At 35.8% G+C, this 13,195-nt stretch overlaps 1 protein-coding gene across 1 annotated transcript in view; it reads right to left on the reverse strand.

Moving 5' to 3' along the window:
- Positions 1-546: 546 nt before the first annotated feature.
- Positions 547-13,195, reverse strand: part of VSIG10 (V-set and immunoglobulin domain containing 10) — a 20,067-nt gene continuing 7,418 nt past the window's right edge. The window contains exons 3-9 of the mRNA XM_072415956.1: positions 12,631-12,936; positions 10,068-10,331; positions 8,601-8,894; positions 7,454-7,564; positions 5,316-5,328; positions 4,442-4,620; positions 547-3,870 (exon numbers count right to left, since the gene is read on the reverse strand). Of these exons, the coding sequence (XP_072272057.1) occupies positions 3,821-3,870; positions 4,442-4,620; positions 5,316-5,328; positions 7,454-7,564; positions 8,601-8,894; positions 10,068-10,331; positions 12,631-12,936 (1,217 nt within the window). The 3' untranslated portion in view covers positions 547-3,820. The remainder of the gene's footprint in view (positions 3,871-4,441; positions 4,621-5,315; positions 5,329-7,453; positions 7,565-8,600; positions 8,895-10,067; positions 10,332-12,630; positions 12,937-13,195) is intronic.

The following is a 13,195-nucleotide window of genomic DNA, read 5'->3' on the forward strand; positions in this document are numbered from 1 at the left end:
CTTGGAGAGCTTTAATAAACCAGACCCAATGAATCAGGTCCCCCCATGTCCTTTATAATGTAATGCATTGTGGTAACATGCACATAACTTACGCATAAGTTAGGACAGGCCAAGCCAGAGAAAGCCAGGCAACTAGCATTAACATAAATCTCTGGGTATATTTCTCTCATGATAGCTTTCTTCTAAATAAGGGTTAAACCTCTCATATTTTCAATGTTTAATGATGAATTGTATATATCTTACTTTTCTAAAGCCAACACTGTAGTGGTGTATTTAAAAAAAAGTGACATTCACCAAACATTCATTACAAGTGTATCTTCTTAGTAGGTTTCAAATTACAGTGCTTCCTTTACATGTCACACCTACAGGTTCATATACCACTTATTGTTTTTAATACAGGATTACAGTTCCAGCAGTCTAACATAAAAGGTTTTCCATTATCAGGAAAAAATGTCATTAAACAGAGAAAATCCATGAACAATTCATGGCAGCACAAAAGACGGAGAATGTCAGTAATATAAATCACTTATGAAAGACATAAACACGTTTTAAAAAGGAATCATTTTCTTTATTGCCACGTTATATGAAAAAAATACAGCCAAGAGAACTAAAAAGAAAATAAGTACTGGCAATAATAATGACACTTTAACAGACAATGACAAATAAATACACACAGTATCAATGTAGACAACAAAAAAACAGTACATTTCTCCTGAGTCAAATCATTTCTGTTCTGGTTTTAAATTACATTTATGTTCCAAACAAGGTCACATGCTAGGAAATCTTCTTGTAATTTGGTTCGTAATCACATTAACAATCTGAGATTTTTTTTTTTATAAAAATGCAAACAGAACATTCACAAATATTCTGGAACATATTTAAATGGACAAATTAAAATATGGTTTGCTTAAAGGGGATTTATAGCCTTTTATTTGTGTTTTGAACTACATAATATCCATATAAGAAAAATATATATTCTTTATGTATATTTTATAACCTTTGTTTTTTATGTGGTTTGTATGTGGATATTTTTTAAAATTAAAACTTCAAATGTACCAGTAGCCAGAGATCCATTATTGTTTGCATAAACCGACATGTAGATTAAGGCAGCATTTTTATCCATGGCAAAATGTTATTTGGCGATGTTACATCATGTAAAGTTTGCTTTTTTTAATGACATGTCCAATTAAGGCGTTTCTTCACTTTTTTAAATAATCCCATTATGTCAAATACATGCTTGTATTCTCAGCATTATTGGGATCATAGCAACCAATCAGATTTGCCACATCATTTTATATATTGCTGTAAAAAAAAAAAAAAAAAAAAAAAAAAAAACGTAGATGGAATCTGATTGGCTCCTATAAGCATCACCATCACTTTTTTTTCAGTCTCTTTTCATAACAGATATTTAGCATAAGCTCAAACAACTAAGTACACTATAACCATAAAGCTAAATGCACAGTGACTCCATTATCCAAAAATCTTTTGGTTAGAGAGCATGGCCATCTATGATAGTAATATATGGATAGGTCAAAGCTGGGGACCAAACAAGATAGTTTGCATATCAAGAGTAAAAGGATAGCAGTTTGCCCTGTATTCACATGATAAAATTCTAACCCAGGGTTCTCACATTATCCTTAATATGGTCCAATATAAAGCATGTGTCTAAACAAAAAACAAATCCAAACCAATACAGCTGGATCTCTTACTATAACAATTTTGTTTAGTCACTGACATCTGTAAGAACTGCCTATAAACACATTTTCTAATATCCTAAACCAGATGCAAAAAATGTGCTGCTTTTGCCTGCCCTGTGTTGCTATTGTTGTGAAATGAAGGGAAGCACACTGTGTGCACACAACAGTGCTGCATCATTGGGACTGTAATGTGGCAGTAATGTGACAGCATGGAAACTCCTATCAGGTTATGGAAGCAGAGATATTGTTTGCTCTTAAATCAGATCTATTAAGCACTGACAAATCTACAAACACACATTTAGATTTTTTTCCACAGAAAGTGCTGTTGTTAGAATCTGTACTGGGTAATGTAATGTGGTCATGATGGAGGTTAGGATGGAAACAGTGCTTTACAGGTTTATCTTTAAATCATAAAAACGTAATATATTGCAGCTTACCATCCCTTATATGTGGTGCCTGCATTCAATATTCCCTTTTAGTCTTGGTGATTTTACCAATAATACATTTCCTATCACTGGGTGAGAGCACTGTGGATAAGCAGCATTGTAGGCTACAGGATCCAAGGGTACGTTTTGTAATGCTACCACTACATCTAAAGACTGGTGGACTGCAATATATAAAATTTTGTTCATGCGTTTAAATATTCTTAAAACAGAACTAAGCCTATTCTTTTTAAATGGGGAGCAGACAGGTTCCCTACTTCAGAAGCGACAACATTAAATCTAAAGTCCGCTGTTGGTTGCCAAAACTCTTTCTATGGTCACTTCAACTGTAATATGGAGAGGGGGGCACGGCACCTAAATTACATTATCATTTTAAAATACATTGAACTGGATCCTAACTTGTCATTTATCTTAGGTGAACATCAATGTACTTAAAATTTTACAATATCTAAACCTATGGCATAAAACATTGAAGTTATTTAAAAGCAAGAGCAATCCATATGCGATAATATGTAGTTACCCCTAAAAAAACAATCAACTAATGGTTTTCATCAGTGCAGAGAACAAAAAAAAGTTAAGTTGGTGGCTTTTCTGCTTGGCTTTTTTTGCAAATCAAATGTTAGTAAACATTGTTCAAGTCATTAGTAAAATTTTAAAGTGAAGTGCAGCAGAAATAACAAAGTATAACAATATCACAGTAGAGCAATGTGAGTGTATTGCATTTTCACCCAAAGCTTCTAAAACAGCTGTACTACACAGTATAACTAGTCTAATTAAAAAAGTTCATTTAAGAAGTAAGGCACCAGTAGTCACAGGAAATGACCCTCCTTAGGAGGAATAAAAAGACTTAAAAGAATTTAAGGAATTTAGATACAAGAGATACAAAGACTTAAGTCAGTAACCACTATTCACAATGCATTCATAAAAACAACTTTATATCTTTTTGTTAGGGCTAAGCTACAAGGTCATTTTTTATTCTAAGCCTGTAAAAATTTCAGCTGTGCAAAATCAAACATCTTTTCAATTTCATTTCTAAAGGGGATTACACTATCTTTACTGGGAGATTGGCTCTAGCACTAATGTACAATTATATGACAAAATTGAATTAGTAGCATTGGATGAAAACAAGCAGACAAGCTGAAAAAGTTCACATGACATTCTGACTATGCACTGTTCAATAAATGTGCATGACAGGCAAGAGAAGGTATTGAGGGTTTTACAGGTCATCAGCTCGGAAGTGGGTCACAGCATTCCATCTCTGCTTACCGATCAGTTGTACTGCAATTAGAGTTCAGAATCTTGATGTGGTGCAGGCATTACATTAGCCCAAGGAACACAGCGTGATTCTGGTTATAGCAGCTGTGCTCCCATTTCTATGTCTGCAGTTGACTATCTACACTCAACACTGCGGCTGGCTGTCATTAATTTAATCCTGCAGTAATTTGCCAAGAATTTGCTAAAGCCAATAACACATACATCACTGTATCCAATGTATGGATCTTTACCTTGTAACTTAGCCCATATAGGCATCCCAGTGTTACTACACTGCATCTGAGCCGGTTCTGTAGGAATTGTCCCTCATATACCAGGCTCCCTAGTAGACAGTGCAAACTCAATTTATGTAAGAAGATCTATAGATGCGGTATAGGCCACAAAATTCTAAAGCTCTTCCCCTGGAATTTAATTATCTGTGTCTTCTGAGACTTCACCTATTAGGTCAGAATTGACATCTGTAAAAGAAAAAAAGTAGATATGCCATGAAAGTCCTATGTCAGAGTAGAGACCTAAATGTCAACCATATTTACCATAAATGGTTTTGTACATTTTTAAATTTATTATAGTCAGGACCTAAAATATAAATTGTTTAAAAATAATTTTGTAAAATATAATATTAAACTAAACTACATTTATATATAAAATCAAAGAGTGGTTGGAATAAATAATGCCATAAAATCTTACTTTTTTCACTGGAAGAATATGATAATCTCAATATTTTTTTTGCCTATCTCCACTAAACAGTCAAATGACAGAATAAGGACATTTACTGAATTTAGTGAATACATCATTTATATTCCTGGTTCAGACTTTTAAGTGACGTGACAGTTCCCAATTCAATTTAGTAATGTTATGTGCATTATGGGTGGTATTTGTCCAGTTAAGATACAAAAAGTGCTAAGCAGAGGTCTTTGAAGAAACTTTTGTATGTCATTAATGCATTCCTACTGAACTTTGCAATAAACAGATATGGCACTAGAATGCATAAATATATTATGCATAAAATATGCATGTCGTAGTACTTACTAGCAGGAGGCTGGTGGAAAAGCACTTGGTGTTTATAGATATTTCCATTTGCAGCTGGAGGGTTAGGGCGTCTGGCAACATTATCTGTATAAGGATCATTTTCAACTGAATTTCCTACTTGTTCCATTTCCTCCTCCTCTTCTGATTCCACAAGAACTAATACTTCAGATTGTCCAGACCTATAAAACAGTACCACAGAACATGCAACATTCTTTTCATACTTTAGTTAGTGAATCATTTAATGGTCTAAACAAACTTTGCAAATGTTGGAAACAGTTCAACTTTATCTCAAAACTGGGCTGCAAAATGTAGAGAAGCAGCTGGTTGAATATTCTTTTTATAAAACTGAGAATATCCCACAATATCAAGAAATTCAGGTTTTATAACTCTTTCCTCAGCCCATTCAGCCAACATTCACCCATATTTTCAGCTATCTACCACCCCAAATTCACATTCTAACATTCTCTTTATATAAAACCTGATTTTTGATCATTTTTAAGCAACATTCAAGCCTCAAACCAAATTCAACTAGATTAATCCAATAAAAAAAATGTATACTTCAGAGTTCACTAAATGCCTTTATACTATTCATCCTTTATGATCCTTTATGTTTATAATTCTAGTAACACCCATACGATTAGGATTAGGAGGGAGGAACAGTGGTACTGTGCATTAAATGCACATTTGATCTGGTAGATTTCAATCCAGCAAGAATTTACCAGGCAATATTTGGTTTTAAATAGGAGGAAATCCTGCTCAAAAATTGCAGAGAAAATCCCATCAAAGGCAAACTTGCATTTTTTTGCTGTGAAATATACCCATATGAAAGTTACAAAATATACATTATAAACAAAAGAAAGCTTTTGTTACTCACCTAAAGGGGTTTGCTGTGAAAAGGGATAAAAGGAAAAAAAAAATCATTATTATTTAATATTTGTCCAAACACTGATAGTAAAAAATGTGAGGCTATGTTCACCCTGGAAGTGTGGTTGTGGTGTGGTTACAGCTATAGGACGGGTCTCCCCTGTGGCCACTACAGAAAATGTAGGAGCAGTGATCAGTTTAGTATCACTAGATGCCCTTTACTGTATAATGTTGTGAGACGAATATGGTCGAGCCTACCAGAGCTACCAGAGCTTTTTCCCACTGGCAAAATGTATGAATTTTGTGAAAGTTCTGTGCATGCTGTGTGAACACTAGGGATGAAAAATCGCGAAAATTTTATTGAAGTTCCATCGGAAATCCATGAAAATCACTATAGGAGTATTACCGTGGCTGCATTCATAAATGCAGTCGTGGGAATCCTCCTGTCAGTGAGCGATCCCCCGAGGCAAGCCCTCATTCTGTTCTGTAGTGCCTGGGGACCTCTCACTGAGAGTAGGATTCTCACGGCTCCATTCATAAATGCAGCCGCGGTATTCCTCTCAGAGTGAGTCATGCGGCTTGCCTTAATAAATGAACGCGGCCGTGGTAAAAAGTCAGAGCGAGACTCACACTGTGTTCCTGGATAGAGAAACTCTATCCAGAAACACAAACTACAGGGCAGCAACAGCAATCGGGGGAGCAGTGCAGATCCCAAAAATTTGGTCTCGCCGCCTGAATTTACAAAGGCTGTTCTCGCCTACATGTTTGGTAAGCGAGAACAGCCCAATTCGCAGCAAGACCGAATTTATTAAATTCGCTTGTTAATCCCTAGTGAACACACATTCCTTAGACTTAGCAGGATCCTACACGTCTCATTCCAGGACATAGCAAACCTGCTTATTTTCACTTGCATATTATAAGGTAGGTGACATGTCTGTGTTCTTGGTAGGCAACCTGTCATGATGCTATATAGTTTTATGTTTGGTCATACATACTTAGGCTGTATGTTCTTTTTCATGGCAAATGGCTTTACCATAAATGTGGAACTCAGGATATAAAACAACAGCATTACTTGAATGCTCTTCCACTTTTTGCTAATATGAAACCAAACTACACTCAGCTAAAAAAAACTAAATAGATCCTATGAATTTATTACAAGGATCAAATACAGTAAGTCCTTCCCAAAGACTCAAGCAGCCCCACAATCCAGAGCACACTTTTATGCAAACATCAATTTTACATTTACATTTAGTCAACATTGGCCTTTCAACCTCTTCTGCTTTACTGTTGGTCAGTGAAATAACCTAATACATTTACAGTACATCACCTAAGCATCAACTTAAAATTAACATAACAGATTAACCTAGATTTTAAAATTCAATGGGTGCTATAAAGAGTTCAAGCAAAATTCATGATGTCCGGATCCCTTACATATGTTTTATCTTATTATACCTATATATATTTATACCTATCAACATCCTTTATGTGCATAGTTTTATCTTGATATCAAGGCTGATAATTTAATTGATTGGTCACCTTTTCTACCCAGCCGATGACTGGGCAATGAAGTAATGAAAGCCAACTGAATAGGTTAAGCTGCTCATTCTCTTTTCTTTTTGACTGTAAGCTCCCTGTGTAAATTTTCTTTATAAATGAAAGCAACAAGCAATTCTTTATAAATGAAATAAGCAGCATTGGCTTTAAGCCAAGGACAACATAGAGTTTGTAAAAATGTCTGAATTTGTAAAAATGTCTATGGTTAAAACTATTTGCAGCACTGATTAGTAAAGACCATAAGTTACTTGAACACTACTTTGACTCTCCTACAAATTTCTTTCCTCCATAACAAAATATGCATTCTATGGCTTTGATCATATTTGTGGTTGATACCAACAACTGAAGACTGCGTACAGCTCTTGTTTTGGGGACCAGACACGTCTTAGGAGGCTATCCCCATTCACTGCCCAAGCCCTTCATTGTACTGAAGGCTTGAACATTTGTAAGCATTGTGGAGAAATGTAAGTCACAACCAATGCACTTTAATATCACCTTAATAACCAAACTGATTGGTGTATTGTAGCCCTAACCCTCAAAAATGACACAGTGTAAAACTGCATAAATGATGTGTTTGTTTTTCAAGCACCTTACCTTTCAAATAGATCCGAGGATCACAATATATTATAAGGCCTATAATAAGGCCTACCGCCAACAAAAAAAGGATCAGGAGTGTAGTAACAAGTCCCACAATATTATGGGGCTCTGAAAAAGAAAAATGCATTATGCCAATAAAATAAGCCTGCTATAAAAAGACATGATAGGAGACATTTAACCAATTATATAGAAACCACTACATGCATGTGTATTTACTATATAAACAAATAAAATGTTTTGTGTTGGGTCAGCTGAATTTTCTGACAATTTGGTACAAAATTAATTGTTATAATATTTTCAGAAAAAAATACATTCTCAAGATTAAAACACATGTTATCAAGTCTTAATAGGATGTTCTAGGCAAATAGTACAGAGAATTATGCAAAAGGGTTAGCCCTACTCAACTATTTTTGACCCCACTGGGTTGATGCACTTTAACATTCTGTCTTGATGAGATATTACAACGGTGTCTTTTGTTTATCCTCACTGCTTTCAGGCGGTATGACATATATGGCTGTTTGCTGGCAAAACAAATATTCTAACTTGGAGTTATATCTACAGCCAAGTATTATAATATGTTTATGTCTATCATTGCTACCAATGTCATCATACCATCTTTTATGCATAGATTTATTTTCAGGAATTATTTGTTGCCAAAGCTGGCTATATTTCTGATGGACATTCATACTGAAGACAAATAAATACCCTGTGTGTGATATACTTTCGTTGTATTCAGATAGATGCTTAGTGCTTTTTGGGTAATAATTACATAATCATAAATAAAGATAAACGGTTTTTGTTTAGGAAGAGTTGCTGAGCATCACTGTTTTTACTGTCCTGCTAAAGTTATGGAGAATACCTTGATCATGTACTCTAATTTCTAGCAGGTAGAGCTCCTTATTTTTGAACTTTTGGGGAAAGGCCAAACAAAAAATTATAAAGGTAAAAGGAAAGCTCTGTTATGGAAAAGAACCCAATATAGGATAGTTAGACCTGCAGTTCCCGAGTTTCAAAGTCTTTATGTCTGAATTTAGCAGAAGAGAACTAGGCTTTTCAAATAAAACGCAGGTAACAAAAAAAATGATAAGACCTAAAAACAATTTTTACACATTACAAATAGACAGAAAGTCTGTATTCCACTCACTGTTCACTGAAAGCCATATTAAAATGTCTTTTGTGGCTATCCCATTCTCTGCCTTGCAGATGTAATAGCCCTCATCACTGTCATGGGAGCAGTTCACAATGGTGAGGTAAGAAACAGCATGGTCTTGTATGATCTGGTATTTCTTCCCCGGTTGGATCTCCACTTCAGGATAGCTGAAGTTACGCAGCCATGTTATTGTAGCAGGGGGGTTAGCACTTGACACAGAGCATGAAAGTGTCACATTTTCACCTGTCAGACAGGTTCTCAAGGGTTGGGACTGTGGCACAGGAGGACCTGAAAGAATGAGCAATTTAATCAGCCATAACAATACATTTTGGAAAGAACATAGAAGCATTTCTGAAACAAATACAAAAACTTGTATCTTAACACTTACATAAGGCCAGTGTCCATATGGCACCAACCTTGGAATGATAGCTTGATAGCAAGTTTACACATGATTATGCACTCATGGAGATCATAATTCTAATAATGCATTCCAAAAAAGGAAGACCAGTTGTCCAGAATATCTCTATTTCTCCACAGTAGGGCTACATACACACGTGCAAAAATTATCAGTGGAAACGAATGACTAACGACCGTTCATTCGATAATCGTTAACAAAAAAAGTGCACAACGTCACAGATGAACGAGCAATGTCGCTGGAAACAAACGACCGTCCCGACGGATCTGATTGGGCGACGATCGTTGGCTATCTACGGTCATTCAGTGATCGTGGATTGTTCTGCAGTATTCTCCTGAACATGTCACTTCCTGAATCGTTCAAATGATCTTATCTAGTGTGTGTACATTATTGGTGAATTATTTTTGAACGATGCTGACAGCATGTACAGAATTGTGCACAATACGATCGTTAAAAATATTCGTTAATCGTTTGTTTTCTAATGATAGTTATTGCACATGTCTGCGTAGCCTTAAGAAACACAAGCATTCCAGTGTTAAGAGTTTGCTCCAAAGGAATGACCACAGTAGAAGAATGAAAGTAAAAAAATGAATGACCACAGTAAGCTCTCAATAGTAGCTAATTTTTAGTATGTGGGTTTACTTTACAAAGGTTCTAATCATGGGACACTTTTATAAATGGATTATACAGCTCTGGTGCTCTGTCTCTTAAAGCAAATGTTTTTTCATGTAAGAACATTGCTTTACATAAATTTGTATACTGACAATAAACAAAATAGGTAACTTAATATAAACCAGCAAAGACATAAGTGCTGTTTTTTTTTTTATGCCATATCCATGGTTGTCATTGTGATCCTAAGCTAAAATCTAGTGAGCTACTAACCCAGTACTAGCATGCATTTAGTAAAGTTTGAGCTCCAGGGGTGGCATCCCTGGAGTCCACACCATTAAAATCTAAGTTACAAAATTTTTTTTTTTTTTACATATTCATTTTCTCTGCTGTACAACCTTAATGTATTATGTTATATATATTTATTAAAAACTTACTTAGGTGAACTTGACAATACTCTTCCTTCGTGTCTCCTCCTATCTGATGGTCTCCTCTGCATGTAAGTTGTTGGCCATCACTGAACTGAGAACCATTTAATACAGACACCAACATGCCTGAAGTGTCATTAAAAAGGATTTTGCCATCTTTTTCCCATTCCAGTAAAGGATCTGGATACCCTCCAGGCCAGCTGCATGATAATTCTATTTCAGAGGGTTGTCCTGTGTTGTTAACACTGCAATGTATAGGGTGTGATGGTGCATCTGTAAGGAACATATACAGTACAAGTACAAATACAAGATTATTATAATAAATGTAATATAAACTAATACTATGTTGTATTATACCACAAACCTAAGCCATTGAGGCTGAGACTCAAAGGTGGATACATGAGGGTAGATGCAAAAGCAGAGTCTGTCTTTAATGAAACAGACAGACATAAAGGGCCTGATTTAGTAAAGCTCTCCAGGGTTAGAGTAAAACACTTTCATCAATGACGCTGGGTGATCCAGCAAATCTGGAATGGTTCTGGTCCAGGATTCAAAGCATTTGCTAGCAAATTACTTTGAATAAATCCATTCCGGGTTTGCTGGATAATTCGGAGGTTTAGGAAAGCAGTAAGCCAGAATAATAGCCTACTTTTACAATTTAAAAAGTAAGGTTAAAATATAATTAGATTATATTTAGAGGGCCAACCAATATATTATTAGATAAACTACCAAATCTGTTTTTTTTTTTTTAAACTAGATTCTGCTCGAATAAGTAGATGAACAGTGTAGAGACTTTTCAGTCCTCTCAATAATTTGCTAATCAGCTGCAATCTAACCTACCCACAACTCTGCTGGGTTTATGAGTTCGCCCTCTGCACATTTCAAATTCCCAGCACACACCTTAGATCAGCCATTCTCAATCATGATCCTGTTTACCCAGGTTTTTAATTCATTATTTAATTAGAGTTAGTAGAATTAGAGTCTACATAGTTTCAGGGGCAACATCACTTGGCAAAGCCAGCTGGACAAAACCAACAACATTTTTAACTTAAAAACATGCAGTTAGGTTAATCAACTTTGTGTTAGGGACATTAGATTGTGAACCCCTTTAAGGGACAGCTGGAGATATAACTATGGACTTTGTACAGTGCTTCATAATATGTCGGCCCTATATAAATACTGGGTAATAATCATAATAATAAGTACCTGTCAGTAAAGGTGGCATTCACTGACAAACAAAGCAAATCACAATTTTTCCCAAAGACTGATTACAGTAGAGGTTCCCAAATACCTTAAAGTTATTTTAGGGGTTCCTCAAGAGTATAAAATTTGGGAAAGGTTGGCTTATATAAAAGTAGAAGCTGCAGCTCAGTTACTAATCATCACTAAAACATGATTACTTGCTTGTCACATTATGCATTTATCTTCTCCTTTTTAAAATTGCTTATGTTTTCGCTATTCGGTATGGTTGTTTTACAGAACAAAACATAACCCCTCCAAGAAGGATCTAAAACTAAAATGTTTTTCAAAACTGCATTATGTTTATTTAGAAAAAATGCAATGTATGCTGTATATAGATCAGGTATTTCCACATACAGTTCAGGTATTTGTATGAGAACGCAATGCGATGAAAACAAGTAACACTGCAAGTTAATATAATAGAAATGTGTTTACAATAACACAAAAATGCCCTACATTAAATCTTTTCTGATTTTTTCACTTCAGAGCTATTATGGGGCGAGAACGTGTACATCGACGGCATTCATGGATCTGTCCTAACAGATCGACGAATAACCCTAATACAAGTGAAGAGGAGATAGGCCAGCGGGGTGCCGCTTGCTTGTCCTCCCCCCCTCTCCATAGAGCAGAACGGCACCATATGTACAGCACTCATTCATATATCTTTCAATCTTTTTTCGTTGGAAAGGATTGTGATCATGAAAAAGTCGTACGTGTAAAAGGGTAATCCTTTTATCTGTATTGGTAAATCTATGTCCCCTGTTTACTACCATAACTAAAAACCAGGGGCTCTTTTTATAAATTATTCCCCTGTCAATTCATTCGAGATTTGTTCATAATTTTCATTTATACAGATAGCACTTACTATTGTGACAGCTATGCACTGAGATTTGCCACTAGCTGGCAGAACAAGTCATTGTTTAATAGTAACTGAAATGAGAAGTTTTGAGTTTCAAATTTCAGACAAATTCGCAGTGGAATAATTTATAAATCCAGCCCCAAGAGGTGGTAGTGCTATTTGACAAAAGAGACATGCAGCCGGCGGTAAAGATGGCGGCACTCATGCCTGTAGTGATGACAGGTCCTGGCAAAGGGTAAGTATGTGCCACAAATTGGCAATTTTATGGTCTCCATCAAAAGAATATGTAACAAGACATGACACAGTTGATAGAGAGAGTCTTGTCACCCTAAAAGAGGAGGTATTTGACCAAGGGGCTTCATAGAAGGATAACCAGTCAATATTTGAATAAAAGCTACTTCAGCTCCTATATTGTCCAACCAATGCCATAAATCTGATATAAAATGCAAGACTAAAACACAGTATCATACTCACAATAAACCAGTAGCTGCAAAGTTGAGGAGACATTTCTACCACTTGCAAGATTCTCAGCTGAACAAGTGTAGTTTCCTTCGTAATTTGAACCAATGTGGAGCATGGTGAAGTCGAGGGAACTTCCTTCTACAGTATGAAACAGCTCAGGACCTTTATCCTGAGCATAAAAAGACACGTTTATCTTGGGCTGAGGTATGGAATTAGCAGAGCAGCTAAAGTTCACAGTAGAACCAATCGAGGTATAACGTGTACCATTTGGCAAAATGTTGGTGGGAAATATCGTAAAAGTCACATTGTGAGGTCCGCCTATATTAAAAAAAAAAAAAGATAAGAAACACAAGTGAACACACAGTTTTATAAAACAAACAACCAAAATATAAATGCAGCATGACAGATTTTTTATCACAGAAATGTACCGTATTTTTCGGACCATAAGACGCACTTTTTTTCCTCCTAAAGTGGGGGGAAAATCAGGGTGCGTCTTATGGTCCGAATGCAGAGGTACAGGGGCATATTTTTTTACTTACCTGTGTCCCCGCCGGTCCCCGGCTGCGCCGATCTCTGC

This window comes from Pyxicephalus adspersus, chromosome 6 (assembly GCF_032062135.1).
Source record: "Pyxicephalus adspersus chromosome 6, UCB_Pads_2.0, whole genome shotgun sequence".
Lineage (NCBI taxonomy): Eukaryota > Metazoa > Chordata > Amphibia > Anura > Pyxicephalidae > Pyxicephalus > Pyxicephalus adspersus.